General features: G+C 43.1%; 1 protein-coding gene across 3 annotated transcripts in view; it reads right to left on the bottom strand.

The window, feature by feature from the left end:
• NUP214 (nucleoporin 214) overlaps positions 1 to 20,795 on the bottom strand; it is a 38,306-nt gene continuing 17,511 nt past the window's right edge. For 2 of the 3 annotated variants that reach the window (XM_005495229.4, XM_014272873.3), the window contains exons 24-36: positions 20,282 to 20,393; positions 16,985 to 17,060; positions 16,208 to 16,316; positions 15,153 to 15,255; positions 13,556 to 13,629; positions 10,046 to 11,812; positions 8,561 to 8,631; positions 7,908 to 8,064; positions 6,461 to 6,610; positions 5,054 to 5,225; positions 1,695 to 1,837; positions 891 to 915; positions 1 to 210 (exon numbers count right to left, since the gene is read on the bottom strand). In XM_005495229.4, coding sequence (XP_005495286.2) covers positions 177 to 210; positions 891 to 915; positions 1,695 to 1,837; positions 5,054 to 5,225; positions 6,461 to 6,610; positions 7,908 to 8,064; positions 8,561 to 8,631; positions 10,046 to 11,812; positions 13,556 to 13,629; positions 15,153 to 15,255; positions 16,208 to 16,316; positions 16,985 to 17,060; positions 20,282 to 20,393 — 2,993 coding nt within the window. In that variant the 3' untranslated portion in view covers positions 1 to 176. The remainder of the gene's footprint in view (positions 211 to 890; positions 916 to 1,694; positions 1,838 to 5,053; positions 5,226 to 6,460; positions 6,611 to 7,907; positions 8,065 to 8,560; positions 8,632 to 10,045; positions 11,813 to 13,555; positions 13,630 to 15,152; positions 15,256 to 16,207; positions 16,317 to 16,984; positions 17,061 to 20,281; positions 20,394 to 20,795) is intronic. The other variant, XM_026798095.2, reaches the window with a different exon arrangement.

Raw genomic sequence — 20,795 nt, 5'->3', positions numbered from 1 at the left:
GCCAGATAAAATAGTTTAATATAGAGCAAGAGCAAGTATTGCATAAAAATAAGCAAAATCTTTTTCTTAAAAAAAAAAAAAGTCTGAGAACTCGTATTTAGAAGAAAAGCTGGTTGGGTATCAATCATGTGGGTGACTCATGAATGCAGGAGCTACAGGAAGAGTTCAGGATGTCCCTAGCTTCTCCATCCACTAAATCCAGAGGAAGATCTGTGGAGCAAGATAAAAAGAAAACCACAGCAGTGAGTGCTAGAGCCTCCCTCAGGCAGCATTAATTCAGCAGATCTCTCAATCAAACCTGCAGTCTCCCTAGTACCAGGAGCTTTTTATGAGAACACACAAGTATTTCCAGCCTCTTTTACCTGAGCCTGCAGCAACACACACTGACTAGATATAATTGTGCTTATTCTAGAGCCTGCCATCTGCAGAGATCCATGTTCTCTCTATCTGACAGGGAAACAAAGTTTAGGAAACTTGCTGGAAGGGATCCAGCCAGGCAGAGTCAGAGCAGATGACAGAGTTAACCTTTAACTGTAAATCATCATCTCACTTCAGCCACCAAAGTACCAATTTATCTCATTCCTTGTTTCAACCTGAAAAATGGAGCAGACTCCTGATTCACACACACAGCTTGAGCAGAGAGATCATGTCCCTGAGAGGTGGAGAGGGAGCACAATCCAAGTGGAAATCTTCTCTTAAGAGACAGGTAAACCTCTCTGGAAAGCTCACATCCAAAGCCTGGACTTGGACCTCTGCAGCATCACCAAAATGGAAATCAGAGCTAATATTTAAATGCTATTTTGAGTGTTTGCTCCTGTAAACCATTCCACTCTTTATTCTGATTCAATTCCTATTTTTAAGGAAGAGTTAAGACACAAAATGGTACTTACGTGTTAGGTGATCCAAAACCAAACCCTGAAAGAAAAGCAAGATAGAAAAAGAGTTGGTAAAAGGGAAAATGAATGCTTAGGATTTGTAGTAAACGTCCCCTCCCACACACAGATTGAAAAATATTTCTTTCCTGCCTTAGGCCAGGAAAAAAGAGATGGGCAAACAATGAAAGTCAAATCTCCATCTACAAGAGAAGTGACTTGCCTGCCTCCTGAGAGAGCTTGGCTTTCACTGCTCATCAGCCAGGTCATTCATTAGCAGCCCTGCAGACAATGTGCCTGCTTTGCTCCTCTCTCCCTGAGCTGCTTTTTTGAGGTTTGTGCTTAATGCAGGCCCCTGGTGTCAGGCAGCCACCAGGGAACGTGGCCCTGCCTGAATCACTGTGGCTTCACTGAAATGCAGCACAAAAACATTTGGCTGCTGGTGCTCCAGCTCAATTTTTCAGTGCATATTCCTCTAACACTAAGCACTTACAGCACAGATACCCAAGTGGGTACTGAAGAAATATTCCTTAATTCTCAGTATTTTCCTTGAAGGAGAAAGAGCAGCTCCAGAAAAAGGGGTGAAAAGCAATAATCAGATGGGGCGTGCAGAGCAGTGGTGATGTGCTGCCATTGCACCCAGCAGATCAGTGATGAATTAGGAGCTGGAGGCTGAGAAGGTGCTGTACCCCACCCTGCACCTCCATCCTCCTGGACATGGTGCCTTCCCTACAGCACCAGGCAGATTTTTGAGAATTCCCACCCAATTTCCAGGGAAAACCAGAGATATGGGGATGTTAGGGTGATTTTAGCCTTTCCTACCTCCTCCACCTGTCCCAAAAGCTGAGAATCCACTGCTCTGGGTGCCAAAGCCTGTGCCCTGCTGGGACAGGGAGCCAAAGGTGGGAGTGTTCTGGTTTGCCAAGGTGCCAAACGACGCCGTGTTGTTACTGGTACCACCAAACCTGCAGGTTTAAAGAGAAAATCTCAGTTTGCAAACATCATCTCATTTACACTGGAAGTTTGTCCCCATGCCCATGATAACAGTGCACTCCTTAAATGAGGATACATCAAAACGTGAGACCAGCTGATATGAATAATTGTTCATTTTGGAAAGATTTCCTGCTTTGGGAGAGTATTGTACATAGCAAGGTCTGTTCAGCTCCCATTCCTGACACACACCAGGCTAATATGTTCATGCTCACACACAGGGTATGTTTTCAAGTGCTTGGAAATACCAATTCCAGCCATCAAATAGAATATTTTAATTCACCCTTGTGTGTGGTTCTCACCAAAAGCACAGCATTGCTTCACAAACAGGGCAGCAAAACACAGAATTGGTGTGAGCTGCTCAAAGCCAGAGCACAAACCAGAGCCCAGATTCTCAAATTTCACAGGGTACCTTCCCCATTGCCCAGAAATGTGCAGATTTCTCAATTCCTTTCTCCCCCCTGCCCATTTTGAACCATACAAGGTTCCAGTGCTTCCCTGAAGATCTGCACCAACTCTAACTAATCACTTCCCTAATTGCCTTTAGGGACTGAAATGAGAAACACTTTTATATAAGAAAATGTCTCTTTCTCCACCCACTCTGTCCAACCAGGCAGCACAAAGCTCTTGGTGTGACACACTAATGAGACCATGACATGCAGTGTTTCTCTGCCCTTCCTTCCATCCTGAATAGAAGAAATGTTCTTAAAGAACAACCTTCAAATTTAACTTAAACTGGGCAAAATGCAGATTTCCAAATGACAAGCTCTGCTAAAGCTCTGCAAGTGCACAACAATCCCAAACCCCAGCCTGGGCAGAGCTGGACATGTCAGAGTGTGCCAGCTCTGCAGGGCTGTGCCTCACACAAACTCCTGTCATTTCTCACTTCAAACACAACCTGACAGCACGTTAACCCACCTCTCCATCCATCCACATCTAGGAGACTTGAGAACACCCAAAACACAGAGCTACATCAAAAGCTATCTCTGCAGACAAAAGACAGCCCTTGTAGCAATGTGACAAGCAATTCACCTGGCAAAGGACATCACCTCTGCTGTCCCAGACACTGCCAAGTGTGCACACTGCCTCCACACACTGCAGACACACCAGGGGCAGCTCAGTGACTCTGCATCTCTGCTCCTGCTCTGCCTCCTCACCTCTCAGAACCACAAATGTGCTTTTCTCAGGAAAAGCAGAACAGATTTTTTAAAAAAAGCAGCAAGATTGGGTGATGTGTTCAGAACAAGAGGTTTTAGAGTGCTCCATCTTCTCAGGACCATGCTACACCACAAATCCTGTCTCCCTTGTGTAAGGAAGAGGTGAAAAGAGTGACAAGAAAACTTGTGGTTCAAACTGCTCCCTTCAGGCCTGCTGGAAAGGCTGCACACAGTTTAAGTAAGAAATAACTTAATATGGATAGATTTTTTTCCAGACACATAAAAGACATGAAATGCAGCCATTGCCTGGTAACAACTTAATCCAACCTATCTTGCCCAGATTTTCAGGTCTTTTGTAAAGCTGCTGTGCAAAACACAACTGAGATGCACTTGAGGTTAGTTTATAAAAGCAAAACATTATTTGCCCACCAACAGTTGGAACTGCAGGCTCTGAAGAAGTGTAGTGGTTTCTATTTCTGATACCCCCATAATTTATTGAGTGATGCACATTTTTCAGAATTGAAGCAGTATGAATCACATGTATTTAAGTCAGCAGAGTATTCTCAGGAACTGGGAGCTAATACAACACCATGTACTTGCAAGTAACTTCTTTGGAATTGGGATTTTTAAAGTTTCACTTCAAGAGAAAGGCAAAAAGGAAGTCCTGCACAGATGCTACATTATACTGCAGAATTAAACTATTGCTCAACATTTTGTGGTGAGATTTAGATTTTTATAAAGATGCCTGGGAATTTTGCACACTCTTTTAAAGTTTTAAAAACCAACATCATCAGGGAACTCTGAAAATATCAGACTGAGTCTGTACCTTTCTAGTAGAGAAAAAATTGTCAAAGCTTCCCACAAGTGAAGTCACTGAATTATCTTTCTTGAGTCTGCAGACTGCTTATGCAAGCCCTCTTTTCCATCAACATGCTGCTTGTTCTGAATCCCATTTTATCTTTAAGCTCTCCATGTTGTCACTAAGCAGATCCAGTCTCAGTACAAAATCCTGCAGCACAGTGGCTTGATGATGGAACTGAACAAACCAGCAGTTGATTTAAGCTAAGTCATCCCTACAAACACATCTTCCTTTTAAGATTTCATTAAGCTGCCTGTATTTTCACTTTCCAAAGGGACTCCTCAAGCTGCTGCACATTCTGGACAGCAGGAGCACCTGGCTGAAGCCTGCCCCAGCCCAGGGGTACCTGCCCACACCTCACAGGAATTATTAACAAGTCACACTTCTGGATGCTCCCCTGAGCCTCACATAAGGGCAGTTCCTCCTGAAACCAGACAGAGAGACAAACACTTGTGAAATTTATAAACACCAAGATTGGGGAGACATCCGGTTTCCTCTCCTCACTGGAAGTTTTTGTCTTTTTATTTGGCTCTGTTCAGTCTGACTGTAACTGCAGCACAATGCTCAAGAACTGCATTTGCTGCCTCCTGCAGAAGCTGCTTGGCAAGGTTTGGAATTGTGTATTTGCTGAACAAAGCAAGCAATGATGTGCTGTCTGCTCTGGTGCCAAGCACAGGCCTAGGGGACACAGGAACAGTAAAAACAATCAGGGAGGGATAAATATGAAGAGGTCTGGGAGCACAGACTGTTACAAGTGCCTCATCCCACAGGTGAGAGAACAGCCTGAATTCTCATTAGCATCTCTAGCCCAAATCTAACCAGAGGATAAAGTGTCTGGACAGAGCAACAGATAACAATAATTGTTATTTTCTTTGCTAAGCATAGTTTGTAGCCCTAGATTTGCACACAGAGAAAACACCCCTGCATTTCCTCACACAGTTACAACCTGACACCTCTAAAGCTAAAGATTCAACACAGGAGTAACCAGCATTACAATGCTCCCGCTCATTCTTTGGGGTGCAAATTTTAGTTTTATACCTTAATATTTTTGTCTGTTAAACAAAACCAAGGACAGTTTGAGCTTACCAGCCAACGACAGAACATATTCCTCATGTCAGAGCAGAGGTAACCAAGCAGAACCCTGTCATGCAAGCAGGCTGTTTTCCCTGGCTTACCCAAATCCTCCAGCGCTGGCTGCTGCCGTCCCCTCGCCGAACACTTTGCCTCCCGTTGAGCCCAGAGGGCTTGAAAAGGTTGGGGCTGAACCGAATGCTGGCACCCCTCCAAACCCAGGGGATCCCCCAAAAGTGGGAGGGCTGCCAAACACTGGAGCAGCACCGAAGCCACCTGAGCAAAACAGAGGCAAAAAAAGGGGACAGGAATATCACATAAACAATAAGGCAGAGAGAGAAAACAAAGAGCAGCTTTCCAGGTAGGTAATGGGGTGTGCATCCTATCATATGGACATCAATTTATGGAATGAATTCCAATCTGCAGGGTGTTTTGTTGCAAGAGACATGGGTAAGAGAAGTGCCTGAATGCATGAAAGAAAACTGCAACTGGCAAGTCTCCCCCATCTCTGAAGATCAGAGAGTAATGCAAACTTGGGTTTTAAGTGATTCAAGGATGCAAAAATTCAGGAGGTAGGGTATGATTTAATTCTGGTTTAAGTGGTGGAAACTAAAATGGAAGGATTAAATGCCAGGTCAATGGAACTGCCTGCAGGGAATCCAGAACTTATCTCTGCTCTTGGCAATTTCTGTTCAGGGGTTAGCTGCCTCCTGCAGCTCTGAATGGATTTCTACCCAGATTATTTCTTTCTATGTTCATCTGCTGATATTACTGGCCTGTTTCACTGTGGAACATGAAGGACACCTGCTCTTTTATTTGACCAGGGATGAGGATGGGATACCACTGCACCTTTTAATACCCAGGGTGAAATTCCAGTCCATGCCAAGGTAATGGATACTGTTTGGCTGTAAACACAAAAGGTCTGGAAAAAAAATAAATGCTAGGCCTGAATTATTTAAATGCAGATCAGATATTTTGTTACCTCTATCTCTAGGAAGTTAAGAGCATTTATCCCAGGGGCTGAAGCTTTGGTCAGCAAACACTCTCTTTAGCAATGTATATTAACATTTTTCACTTTCCTTTTTCCACTATTTTAAGTAGTGATATGGGGATAAGAGAGGTTACAAAACCCAGAGCAAAGCTTGTAAGATAATATTCCAAGGACGCATCTAAAATAAGAAAAATGTATTCAGTTCCATGTTCTGTACTCTTAACTTTACAGAACATAAGACCAGAACTGAATTACACAGCTCTCAGCTCTTAAAGTGCAATGGGAATTTTTGGAATCAACACCTGAGGAAGTGGTGTACTGGATACTGCATAAGAGAGTAAAATTCAGCCTTGGATCCACCAGTTAAAGCTCCACTCACTCAGCCATTTGTTATTTTTCATTTATTGTTCAGAGACAATTCTTGTCCAGGCACCGAGTCCAGGCTGCGCACAGCTCAGTGCAGAACAGCAAATATCTCCCAGACAGTGAGGGCTGTCCTAGTGGGTGCTGCCCAAAGTACCTGCTTTGTTTGGAGTGGAGAACCCAAAGCCTTGGGAGGCCACACTTCCACCACCAGAGCTGAAAGTGCCTGTAGGCTTCTGCTCTCCAAAGGAGGAGCTGCCAAAGCCAAAAGTCTTTGCTCCGCTGTTTCCAAACAAGCTCGAAGAATCTGGGGAGATGAAGAATATTTATAAACAGACAATATTCTACACTGCACTTCATTAGCTGAAGCAGGAGAAAGGAAAATGACTTTTCTTTCCACAAGCCCCAAGCACACAATGAACATCACACTGACAACAGCACAGGGAGAAGCCAAGTTTTCCCTAATTCCTACAGGACTTTGTAGTTGCACCAAGATCCATTCTGGATCTGATAGACCACTAACAAGCCTTTATTGCTGCAATCTAGTAAATCACCAGGAGGGATGATTTGTTTAGATGCATCCTGTGCCCCAGTCAGTAAAAGACAATTCCTCAAGTGAGAAATCCCAGCAGCTACAATCAGTTTCTCCAGACAACACAAATATCAGCAAACCACAAATTAAAGGTTCTCAGCTGTTTTGGCAATGCTCAGCATTTCTACACAAGATTATCTAACAGGACCTTAAAGTAGGAGCCAAACTTCTCCAGCCTTACTGAGAAATAACTCATTTTCTTCATCCTTCATGAGCCTACAGGGAGTTTTTGCATCTAGAGGCAGGACACAGAACAACCAAAGCTTTTCTCTGGTGAACCATCTGTTTTGTTTCATCACAAACCCCAGAACTGCATTAAAAGATTAAATTAGCAAGGTTAGAAAACTGACCTCAACCATTAATCCCAATGGATCATTAAAGATGTAATAAAATAAATGGATTTTCTCTTTTAAGGCTTGAAGTGCTACTTCTAACCACTTGCAGCACTAATTTTACAGCTTCCCTTTGTTTCCCAACTTTCATGTTCAGCCACTGCTTCCCCCTCTTTGTGCTTCCTACCTGCCTATCCATATGTCAGAGCAAATTCTGATAAAGTACCTTGCATGTGCTGTATAAAGACATTAATTTTTAGGTAGAGGTTCACAAAAATTCTCTCCCTCTCATATTGATTTGTTGCAATTTTTACAGTCCTAGGGCGATGAGAGATGATCAAAGCTTTCTAACTTCCAACCAAGTCGGAGGCAGAAATTCAGTGACAAGAATTTTGAGTATTTCATTTTAAGGAAGGATTTGGACAAGAATTCTCTACAGAATATAGATATTATTCACACTTCTTGCATCTGCTTGTTTGTTTCAATGGCTCCCCTACTTGTTTTCCATAAACCTAGAAGAAAAATTCTGGATTACACATCACACATGCACTGGTTACTCCCTCAAAGCCTTTCATATTAACACAGAATTTACTCAAAAACAACCAGCAGAGAAGCAGATGGGCTCACAAAAAGCAGATGGAAATCACAGCACATTTTGTATTCTTGTTTTGTTCACTTACTCTGGGAAGCTGCAGATCCAAATCCTCCACTGGAGGAACTGAAGGGATTCTTGTTGGCTGCATCCTGGCTTGGCTTTCCTCCCAAACCACTGAAGAAGCCTCCACCTCTCCCACCACTTCCAGCTCCAAACAAGCTTCCACTGGAAGAAGATGGCTGCTAGAACACAAAAAAAAGGACAAAAAAGGGATTTAAGCAAAGTCAAAGCAGCACATGTTCCCCCCAGGCTGCTCTGCCTGGGCCTTTTCTCTGGATGTCTGAAAGGGCTGGCAAACCAGCCAGCAATCACCTTCCAAAATGGAATGCCATGAAATTTTATTTAAGTCTCTCTTAAATCTCGTCCACAGCACAGAATAATGCCTTTGAGACTTGCCCTACACTTGCCCTACTTTCCACATGGCATGGAATAAAGGCAGGAGACTCACTGCATCTATCTTATCTTGCATGTGATAAAATGTTTGTGTCTCCATGCCCCCTGCAGTATTCATGCAGATGCTGCTTTGGTGCTTACCACAACAGCAAATACCTCCAGTACACACTGGGATACATTTTATTTAACATATCAAACTATATTTTAAAAAAATACATCAGAAATAGGGAACCCTGATCAAGTCCCCCACATGTAACAGCCCTACAAAAAGCCATAAATACTTGCCTGGCCAAAGACAGTGCCTCCAGTATTTGCTGCTTGCCCAAACACAGAACCTGTGTTACTAGAGCCAAAACCTAAGAGAAAAAAAGAAAAATTAACCACTAAAACTATTACCAGAGTGTAAGACCAGGACAGGATAAAGACAGGTCTTCCATGCCAAAACACAGGGATATAAATGATATTACCAAACATATATAGCCTGGACATATACAAAGTATATGCCAACACACAAATAATAATTTACACTGAAAGTTTATACCAAAATCATTCTCATTCTCTCTTTGGCCAACTTAAAAACAGATAATAAAAGGCCTTTTCACTTGTGGGATTGTTGCTAACACTAAGAGAACTGGATTTCTGTTAACATGGCTACAATAACACTGCAAGTCGTGCACAAGCACTGGAGCATTCTGATTGCCCTTGTGTAAAGAGGATCTGAGCTTTGTTACCTGAAGACTCCTGTTAAAGATAATGAAATGTTTTGATTAAAAAAAGAACTCCCCTTTCCATTTCCCAGTTCACTTAAATGTGCCTTTTGTAATAAAACTTGCATCTCTATAATTAGGAACACCTTTCTTGAGCAGAGTTCACTTCCCACCATTTAACTGTTCTCTGCTACTGTAGTTAAAATGAGCAAGCAGTTGCCTGTAGTGCCATCATTTTTAATTAAATGAACCTAATTAGTTTTTCTTCTTTGGAAATACATGCTCTCCATTATTACCATGCACTTGTCACTTTTCCCTGGGAGCTCTCTGAAGATTGTACAGAAAAACCTTTGGAAAAGCCCCAACAATATACTGAGCATGTGGAGAACAAAAAGGGACTGACCAAGGAGGTTTGGTCTGTGCAGGAATCCAATTTAACTGTGTGGACAGGTAGCTGATACTCCTGTTACTGCTATATTTAATTTTGAGATGGTTCCAAATGCAGAAGTGGATTTAAGGGATTTTTCCCTGCAAACCCATCACTTTGAGGGCTTAATTTTTTTTTTTTTTTGGCCATCCTAGCTGATGACAGAGTGTTACACCTGGCTGTACATCCTCTGTTGCATGTGTTCAGTGCAGGCCACTGAGGGAAGTGCTGCATCTGTGTTTATTCATTGCCTTGGTTATGGTCCCAGAGCTGCTCTGCCCCTTTCGTGCAACAATTTACATTTCCAGTTATTGTGCAACAGGCAGGATAATACGTAATTCAAAATTAAATTAAGGTAGACTTTTAAGCATAAAATGAAGGCAGGACTGGCTGGCAAGGCTACATTCAGAAGCCTGCTGATGAATAGTGAAGCAGAGCAAAAGCTTCTTTTGCTCCAACATTAGTCTGCTTCTCACATCCACTGCAGCTTTTGTTCTTACTAATTGAAAATAAAACAGAACCAAACCAAAAAAATGAGCCCCATCAGGTGCAACAGGGGGGAAAAAGGCATTAATGCCATCCTGCTTTCCCCAGTGACACCCTCCAAGCCAGACAGTGCCAACACTCTGCTCTTACCTGAGGCCTGGCAGAAGCTGAAGCCAGCAGAGGACGTGGTGGTGGTGACAGCAGCAGTGCTCCCAAACACAGATCCCCCCTGCCCAAAGCCAGAGCTCTGCCCAAACACAGGAGGGCTGCTCTGCCCAAAGAGCACCCCCCCTGTGCTGGCAGGCTGCCCAAAGGAGAAGGAGCTGGCACTGTTGGTGCTGGCTGGGGCTCCAAAAACATTCCCACTGCTCGAGGCTGCTGTGGAAGCTGCTGGCTGGCCAAAGGCTGGCATTGTCCCAAAGCCAGACTGGCTGAAGGTAAAGCCACTTGAAGAACTGCTTGCAGGTTGTCCAAAGACAGGTGCTTGCCCAAAGGCTGGCTGGCCAAAGCCTCCCGTGGTGGTGGTGCCAAAAGCAGAAGTACCAAAGGCTGAGGTGGCAGCCTGGCTGGTGGCAGTGGCCGTGGACAGAGTGCTGGTGGGGAGCTGCCCAAAGGGAGAGGATGCTGTGGTACCTGCTGGGAGCTGTCCAAAAACTGGGGGTGTGGAAGGAGTGGCAGCAGCTTCCCCAGCAGGCTGGGTAAATGCTGAGCCAGAAGAGCTGGAACTCGGTGGCTGAGAGAACACTGAGGAGCCTGCAGACGTGGGGGCAAACACAGAGGCACCAACAGCCGGACTCTGCACACCTGTAGTAACATCAGAGGTGGCAGCCAGAGCACCTGTGGCTTCTGCAGGAGAGGCAGGAGAGGCAACACTTGCTGTGGAGGTTGCTGCTGACACATTCTGATCTGCTGGGGTGGCTGTGGAGACAGCAGGAGGCACTGGGGCCTTCAGATCACTGGTGGAGGTGGGAGCAGCCACAGGCTCAGGGGCAGGAGGTGCCACTGCAGCCCCAGAGCCCTCTGGGACGGTGTCCCCAGCTGTGGCCTGGGGTAAGGCTGGCTCTTTAAGGGGCTCTGAGAGCTGTGCCTGGGGCTGTGGCACTGCAGCTGAAGACCCAGCTGCTCCAGCTTCATTTTCAGATGTTTTTTCTGAGCCAGGTGGTAATTTGGCATCCCCTGCAGACTTACTGGAAGTTGCAGCAGGGACAGCAGTTTGTGATGAACCTGAGAAACCTCCAAAGGAGAGGGATGTCGAAGCAGGGAGAGTAGAAGGGGCAGAGGTGGAAGTGCTCATGCTGTTTGTTTGCTGAATACCAAATGAAAAGGTGGGTTTGCTGCCACCAGAGCTTCCAAGATTAAACATCCCAGAAGAGCCTGTGCTGGTTAACTGCACATTGCCAAAGAGACTGCCCGTGGCACTGGTGCTGATGGACAGGGGTGCTGTGCCAGCTGATGTGACTGAGGTTGAAGCAGCTTCTCCAGCTTTTCCTAAAGTCAGGGGAGCAGTAAAACTAAACCCAGAAGATATTGTAGACACTTTAATTGACTGTGTTCCTGCAGCACTGGTGGATGGTGCTTTACTGGTGGTCTTGGCATTATCATCCACTTGACCAACCCGTAGTCCTGAGAAGCTCCCAAGAGTTTCCCCAGCTAGGTTGCCCTGAAACAAGTGATCTCCTGGTTTGGATGGAGCAATATCCAACTTGCCAGAGGTTGTGGGGGGAGCAGAAGATGATGTTGCAGCAGCTTTGGTTGACTGGGTGCCATCTGCTGAGGAGCTACTTCCTACTACACCTCCTGGAGCACCTGCTGGTTTGTGGGACCCAAACACAAAGGAGGAGGCCTCAGGAATTGCTCCAAGTTTGGAACTCCCAGCAAACAAAAATGAGTCTGGCTGGGCTGATTCTTTTCCAGGAGCTGTCAGTGAGAGAGACAGAGGAAACAAACTGAGTTAGGGTATGCAAAGCTCATTTATCATTCTTGCAATAATGGTCCGTTTTAGTGCTTCACAGACTGTCAGTGCTCTTGCCTCAAAGCTATAAAGCCTCTGTCCATCAGGTAACTGCAGCCTTCACATCCATTCAGGACACAACAGTGACACCTGAAGCCTTTATGGCCAGGGTGGCAGTGACAAACACTGTTAGTGTCACATCACAGCCTCCACTTAACCATCCTTCTCTCTGAGTACAGACACTCCAGCCTTTGGCTCCTATTTCTTTTTCAGCAGTTTGATAAAAACATGAAAGACCTGCTTATTACAGATCATTTTCTACTGACACCACTCTCACCTCTTCTTACTTGGTTCAGGTAAAAAATCCCTGACATTTACTACAGCACTTTCTTTTTAAACCAATGGCTCAGAACAGTTAAGGTCATAAAAATACTTTCTGACACTTGAAGAGTTTTCCACAAAATCATATCTTTCTTTACCAATTCAGCTATTTATAGACCACCAACCAGTTTTGATACAGCTTGTTTTCAGCTTTGAAAAACTAGAGAAAAACTCTCAAAGGTAATTGCCTGTCCTCCATTTCTAACCTACACTGCTGTCCAACAGGGTGAAACTGCTAAAGTTTTAAGGGAGACTGAGCTAGTTTTATTTAATGTACTGTCATTTCATTTCTGTGCACCAAATTCTGACCAGAAAACACTTCACTGGTGTTTGGACAAAGAACAGGAAATCTTCATGGAGCTCAAACAACAAAGACCAAAAGTTTCTTACCAGATCTGGTATTATCTTTGTGTTTTCCTCTATATTAAGTATATTTAAGTGACTGACATTCAATAATGTAGCTTTATTTTCCTCCTGAGGCCCTGAAATTACATTCTGTAGTTCTTTCATTATCAATTAGAGAGACAGAGGTGCTCCTACCAGCTCACAGAACAGAGTGAAGTACCTGCCCTCACACAGTGTTGTAGTTTACAAGTCTGCCTCCTGTACCTCCCACTCCTGCTTCATCTCTGTTATTTACCTAAGCTTTTATGTTCATCTCCAAATTTTAAGCCCAGCTCATTCTCTCTGCTTAACATCAAGAGTGTCAGTAGCATTACTGTAGCTGTGATGTCTAAGGATAGAAACAAGCCAAGATTTGTAAGAAGAGGTGCTATCTTTTATCAAAGGAACCAACAACATTGGGAGCAAATTTTCTGACTGTATGATCTCATCTGCAAGACTGAAATTAAAGGCAGAAAGCTTCAAAAATATTACAAAGCAGATTTTATCAGTTCCCTTTGATGAGACTCAACAAGGTGGCATGGAAAGGCAGTCTCTGTATTGTCACTTCAATTTTGGAAGCAACACAAAGGCATTCCAAGCACTTCCCTCTGATTACTAAATGCTCAGTGGATAACAGTTCTATGTCAGTCCACCTCAGCAACCTTAAATCTACAGATTAAAAACAGCAGAGGAAATGACTACAGATGTTACCCTTTTCATAAACTAGTGCCTCCTGAATGTTCTTGGCAACAAATATTTTGCTTAATTGACGGGTGGGTGGCCCAGATTTCTGTGTACTACAGGGGAGAACCCAGCATGTGTATGAAATGCTATTGCAATTTTAGTAATAGAAGTGCAACATAGAACAAGAACCACATGGATTAGGAAGAGTAAACTCAGTTAGGAGGGAAGAGATGCTGTTTGCACAACTCTCCCAGACTAACCTTGTGAGGGAGCGAGGCTGGCAGGCGCCTGTGATGAAGCAGCTGATGTGACACCACCAAAATTAAATACAGGCCTAGGAGGAGAGGGGAGAAAGGGAAAGAATGACTTAGCTCAAAGTGCTGAAATTTCCAACCATATGATGAGCACAACTCTGAGGCTCAGATTTCCAGTACAGACTTGTACAAAGCCAGGCACACAGGAGCAGTTTCTCCAAGAATTAACAGCAAGAGAGAAGCACATACACACACTGTGCTCCATTTGTTCCCTCTCTGAAAAGGCTTCTAGAGGGCTAAAGAGAGTCAGGGTTCAAAGTTCTTCTGACCACCCTCATCCTTCCATGTTCTTTCCTTTCTGTTGTGTATTTCTTCCTCATGCACCAAAACCTGATGGATTTGGGTGAGAGGAAAAACCACAGAGGTAACTAGAGTTTGAAAGAGCTAAAAGGGAAGAATCAGTGCATGTGCAGAAGGGAATGACTGGATACAACCATCCGTCAAAAAGGAGACCACTCATAGCAAGACAAAAATGAAAAGTTATCATGACTATTTTACACTGAAAATGTTTTGTCTTGCAAAAATACTGTGATCTTTCATAATGAGTCTTGCAGAGATCTTCATTCCCTGAGGCTTTTTAAGCTTTCTCTGATTCTCAAAGACCAGCTGCTGATACAGAAGTCAGGCCATGGGACTAAGACATCACTGACAACAGCACTGTATTTAGCATATGGTTTACACACTGAGGCACTGCACATGGGACAAAGGCAGGGTTGTTTGCTTTTTGGATCTGAATTTCCATCACTCAGAAGGACTCTTTTAGCCCTCTGAAGAGCCCAGCAAGGCATTTGGGTGGTATTCACTTAAAAAATGTGCAGAGAAATGGGTAAGACTGGAAGAAACCACCCATTTGAAAGTGTGTGTATTCTGAAATACTTAATGTTGCCAACTTCACAGAGAAAATCACTTAAGTGGTAGACCAGTAAACTTGCAGATCTTCAAACAATCATTCCTAAGGAATCATCCCTCTCCCCTAAACAAAAGATATAACCAAATAAACATTTTTGCTCTCCCTGAAATTCCATAAGAGAGATTTCAGAGTAACTGTATGTTCATAACACGTGCCTTGCTTTGTGTTATTGTTATGTAACAGATATCACCAGATGGCTTGGGGCCCCTCTTGTCACCTTCATGAACTGATTACTTTTCCAAGCCAAAACACAGAATTTGTTCTGCTGTATTAAAATGAAGAAGTAATTCAGTGAGTGTGACCATCAGTACATATTTCAAACTCCTAACAGGGAATTTGTTTATCAGTAGATAAAACCCAAAAGTAAGCCAGTCATCCTTTACACTTAATTAGTTATACACTGAAAATTCTCAGAGCAACATGATATTGTGTCAGAGGCTCAAGACCTTGAGACCTCAGTCAGGCTTCCACAAACAAGATCTTCAAAGGACTCTGGTACAACCCCTGCCCTCCCAGCTTAACATTTGCAGGTGCCATTTTACAGTTCTGCACAGCTTGTAGGCAACACCTGCTGTAACAGCCAAAACTCATATTTAATGCCAACCACAAAGAAATTTTAATGTTCATACAGACCCTGTAGAAGAAAACAAGGATGTTTTGTTAAGCTGTGAAGTTGTTGCTTGCACTGATGTCACAGTAGAAGAAACAGCTGTAACTGTTTTTACTGTCCCTTGTCCTGTAAGTTACAAGAACAACAAATAAATATACTTTTCAAATAAATTTACAAATAAAAAAAATAAACAAGGCATTCTGTCATCTATCTATTAGAAAAGCAGGGATTAGCTTGCACGCACAGTCTGTAATTTAATAAATTTCTAATAAAAAGGAAGTGCTATCAAATTCAGGAGCTGACATTTTCAATAAACCAAAATTTAAGAAGCATTTGCCAAGTCAAATATGATTCCTAGCTATTTTTACTGCTTCTTACCCCTGGCTAAGAGGCAACCTACATCCACGGATTAAAGGCAAAAGACCAACAGAGATGGATTGCAGACATTTATGCAAGAGGCTTATAAAACCATGTCCAATGCAAGCATTATTATCTAATACACATTAAAAATCAATTGCTTCCTTCCCCTAATGTTTCCTCTTTCCCTGTTCAGTTGAAAACTGAGTATTCCTTTCTTTAGAAGCTTCCCAACTCCATGAGATTGATCCCTGTGTCTGAAGTGGCTCTGAAGTTGGTCCTACAGCTCAATGTTCAACAGATCCTGCACAGGTTCAGGTACTCCTATAATGCTGTGTGGCTAAAAATCAAATCAGCACATTTAAAATCAGCAGGACTTTAATGTTTTAAAAATGAGACCTGCTTTTAATTTGCTGTCAAACCACAGTAGCCTTGTGGAAGATGTGCTTTCAGCATTCCCTGATAAGAGTTACAAGCCCTGAGTGCACTCTGAACATGGAATTGTGTCACTAAATTCTAGATGCAGGAGCAGACAAAACACAGGGAATATAGAAAACCACTCTCCAGCACTTCTATATCTTTTTTTTTTACAAATCCTCCCCCTCAAGACTGGCACAGCAACCTCTCAGTGGAGGCAAAACTCTTCTCCTCAGTATCCTCACTGTCTGGACTGTGCACCCTGACATCTTGCAAGAGACATCAGCTTTTATTTCCAACTTACCTGAGCTCTTGTTGCCAGATGATGTTGGAGCAGCTGTGGATGCCACAGGAGAGGGTGCACACACAGAGGAAGGTGGAGTCTGGCTCTTCACTGAGCTTGCCAGAGATGTCTAAAAACACAGCACCACTTCAGGTCAGTGAAGTCTGTCCATTAACAAAGCTCCTTCTGACTTTGGTTTGCCATTATCAGAGTCATGCAGTGACTTAAGAATAAAATAGAGGTGGGTGGCTGCAGCACTTGGAAGAGCTCTGCACTCTTGGGCCCATTATGCCTTGACACTTAAATAGAGGGTCAGTCCTCAGACTTTTCAACAAGCCAGCAAGCCTCTGTGGGCAGCAGCTCAATGATTTCAGAGGACAAAGACTTCTGCATTGGGGTTTTTTGATGCATAGATATAAAACCCAGCAGCTTGTCAACTATTAAGCAATATTTTCAGTAGAATAACAGGGTAATAAAGAACTCTCTTCCCTGATTTCCTGTAACTTTCTTTTTTTTTTTTTTTGTGAAACTTAGTTGTAGCTACATAATACAGCTTCCTTTGCTGTTAGCTGCAGCCATCACTGCAGCAAGGCTGTGGCCATTAGAAAGCTGCATGTCCTCAGAAGTGAGAAAAGACAAGACATAACATAAGATATGCCTGACACCACACTGTCAAGGTCACAGATACAGAAATGGTTTGTCAAGAATGCAGGGCAAGCTATGAAAATGAAACCCCCAAACTCTGCTGAGCATGCCCAGGTAAGTATTGCACAGGGAAAGGGCTCTGTATCAAAATACCTGTTTAGCTTGATTTGTAGCAACAGTTGCCAAAACTTGATGGACTGCCTGGGCTGCAGAGTGAGGTACAGATGATCTTAAAAAAAAAAAATTAAACAATTATATGAACAACTAGTCTGAAAGAGGATTTCCTCTCCTCTCAGAAAGCCCAGCTCCCAGAAGCCTTGAACAACAGCCACTATTAAAGATTCCACACACAACTCCAAAAGAACAAATCTGATTAGAGAATAAACCTCTTAAATGAATCAGCCACATTTAACAAAGGAAGTCTGTAAACGTGTTTAAACCTCTAGACTGAAATGATCAAGTCTTCTCCAGACACTCTTGTCTCTGAAGAGTCAGGGCTTTCTATTTTACAGGGAGTTGATGAAAAATCAGCAGGTAAGGGGATTACAATTTTATGCCTAGTGGATAACAAATTTAAGCAGCTTCCTCCACAATGTGGAGTCCAGACACTTACATGCAATACTTAGAAATGCTGAGTAAGTTGGGAGGGGGTGGAGGGAGCATTTCCTGTCTTTGAAGTGCACTATAAACACTGACAAAGTCATGCAAAGAACTGTGATAAAATTAATCTATATTCTACATTGTAAATTTGGTATTTTTAACCATGAAATAAAAACCCCCAGACAATTGCTGCAGAATGGCAGCATCTCATGGGCTGCAGGATCTGACCTCGGCACTGTGGGGCACCAACAACTCAAATCAGGGCAACTTGGGAACAGCCAACCAGTTTTGGCATCTCAAGGCTGTGGCCCACCAGGTTCAGAAGCTTCACTGGCCAATACCAGAAGATTTCAGAAACTTAAATTCAACCATTATTGCATTCTCTTGGTGGCAAAGCCCAGCTTTCTTACCCAGGCAGGTTCTTTCCATCTTGACCTGGACCAGAAGTTCCCTAAGGCAATAGCCAATCTCTGGCTGAGGCTGCAAATCCCAGACAGTGAGCAAATTTGGGCATCCAAAGTTGTCTGTCTGCTAAAGCATGAGGATTCCCAAACTGCATTTACTGTTTGGTCAGCTGCAGGCCAATTCACAGGAATTTTCTACCATATTCCAAAGGAAGAGGACACAGATATGACACATTTTGCATGGACATTTGGTCTTGGATATGGTTTTGTGCCTTAAACAGCTTTGCTTTACTAGAAAGTCCTTCCTTCCTTCCAGCCATGAGTACTCTCTCTACATTGCCTGCCCTGGATTTGCCCTCTGCCCAAAACAGAAGTACAGCACACAATGAAAACTTCAAGATTAACACTGGAAAAAGTTGGTGGTGGGATGGTGCAGCTGTAGATTTCAAGCTTATACTGAACAAAAAAAGAAAACAACAAAAGTCTGAAATTCATGAGAGGGTGGGACTTGATCTCAACATCACTTGACAATGCTGTGAAAATGCTGAGTTTGACTTCAGTTGTGGAGAAAGGATTATCTTTTCACTGAAAACTGGACTGGGACCACCAACACACCCAGTCATAGGCCACTGAACAACTGATAACAACTGAAAAATCATTCCTGCCTACCAACCAAAGAGTGTGCTGTGGCAGCAAAACACAGCCAGGATGTCTGAAGTAGCAAAAAGTGGTGAATTAACTTTGCTGGGTGAATGCTCTTCATTTCAGTGCTGAATCTGACTGGCAAGCATGGCTCATTTGGGTAGAATTTTTAGAAAGTACATTTTTATGAGGTCAGCTATAAAGTAAAACTGTAGAAAAAGCCTCCAAGATATCAAGCTAGCTGGTGCTCTATAAATTAGAGATATCAATCAATACTGACAGTCTAAAACTACTTGAAAGTAAGACAGGTCTTTAACTACAGTTCAATTCAATTTCATTACTTATTGCTCACTCACAATCTTCTCTGTGCACAGACAGTACTTTCTACTTTCTTTCATCATAGTTCTGAAGAAACAGAGGGTGGAAAACTCTTCCTGGTCACAATATTACTTTTAGCAAAAAAAATTCCCAAGTAGAGCTGTCTACAAATTTGACTTTCAAAAAATGTAGCAATTCCCCTCCCCACTCCAGTTTATCACTTTTAGGAAGAAATAAAATAGCAAAAAGCACCCAAGCTGTTTCTCAATTAAAATGCAAAAGAAACCATGAAGTAAATGTCAAGGTCTCCAGTTGAGTAGCACCACTGTGAGACTGTTCCCTTTCTAAAAAGCTGAATCAAAGGAATTCCACCTTTTTTAATTTGACAGTGAAGAGTACACACAAATGTGTGAAAGCCAGTAGTGATGCAACAACAGCAATTGTTCCAGGAGCTGCACATACAGCTCACTGTTACATGGATAAAGCATTTGCAACTTTGAGAAATGTGGTGAATTTATCCCTCTTCTTGCACTAAGCCCAACTTTGCACAGACTTCTCAGTACTGCCCTGAACTGGCCATGCACTGCCCTGGTCTTAAGCAACAGCATGAACTTCAAGCAAAGACAGCTCCAAGGTCATTACAATGACAGGGAAAAAGCTTAGTCCTAGGCTGGTGACAGAGCCTGTGATAAGGAAGAAATCTCTGGAATGAGCTGAGCTGGCTGCTGTCTGTAGGAAGCAAAGTAGGGAAGCCAAGTGTTACAGCTAACTCACAAGAAATGGTAACAAATTCAAGGGCAAATACCAGAAGTCAATGTTCCTATGTACTCCTGAGGAAGAGCCCTGCAGCTCTGAAAGGTTCCAAAGGGACTGACTCCTAGTGACACCCAACCCTTCAGTCAAAATTCTGGTGTCAAAACACTTGAGACAAGTTTCCAGAAAAGCCAGAGCACAGTTCTCCCTCCCTTCAGGGGGTGAATGTGGGAACAGACAGAAGAGGCATAACTCCAGAGAAGGTTCTCTCAGCAAAGGATGACAAAGTAGAAGGAAAACATCTGGACAGCCTGAAGTCACAGACCACACTCAGTGACACAGGGCTGCAATTCCCCCACTGAAAGAGGTAGAACAGAGGTAGTGATTTGAGAGATACCAGGGCCAAATTTCATATTAGCAATAAAACCACTGAATCCCAAAAGCAGAGGATGCACAAAAATGCATTTCACAGACAAATGGAGAAGGAGATTAATACTGGTCTCATCATTTGTTCAGGACAAGCCATTAGCAATTCCTTGAATGACCTGGTAAGATTTTTCTTTCTTTAATTCTTTCTTTCAATCCACAAACCCAATATTCTTGTCTAAATGCACCCTCTTCAGATCTTACACAGCCAGACTCAGTAAACCACTGCTACTGCTCCCCACTGGCAGATGTGCTCCAGTGCAGATGCTACCAAAGGGCACCAGAAAGAGGGGCAGCACTCACTCACCCTATAACTGCAGAGACTGCACTGCTGGAGAGTGCACCAGACTTGAGCTCTCGAACGTTCACCACCTGAGGAACGTTCTTCAGAGTGGATTCAGTCAAGGAGGTGCTCACAGCTTTAAGGAACAGGAAAAAAAAAATACAAAAAAAAAAAAACAGATGTAAAGAAAAACTCTATATTAAGCATTTCATTTCATTCAGTATGGCCTGAATAATTCCAAGAAGGTCCATCCAAGATTCTAGAACATATATAGTGTACCTGGCCTGAAATATTTGGAACCTCAGATTTCATTAAGGACAAAAGAAATGGGCAGCAATCTATATAGTTGGTACACTTTTTGTTTGCTGAGCAAATCTACTATGAACTCTCTCTTACCAACAATGTAACATTTTTTGTTAACAGAAGTAGGAGTTTCTCAGTTATTCTGTACTAGCAGCTTACAGGAAAAAGGAAGACAAAGGAACTCTGGATAGCTCAGAGGTACAACAGCTACAGATGTGTGCCACATTTTGTTTGA

Source organism: Zonotrichia albicollis, chromosome 21 (genome assembly GCF_047830755.1).
Source record: "Zonotrichia albicollis isolate bZonAlb1 chromosome 21, bZonAlb1.hap1, whole genome shotgun sequence".
Lineage (NCBI taxonomy): Eukaryota > Metazoa > Chordata > Aves > Passeriformes > Passerellidae > Zonotrichia > Zonotrichia albicollis.
Note: the sequence above shows the minus strand (reverse complement) of the source record. Positions and strands in the feature narration are given on the sequence as shown.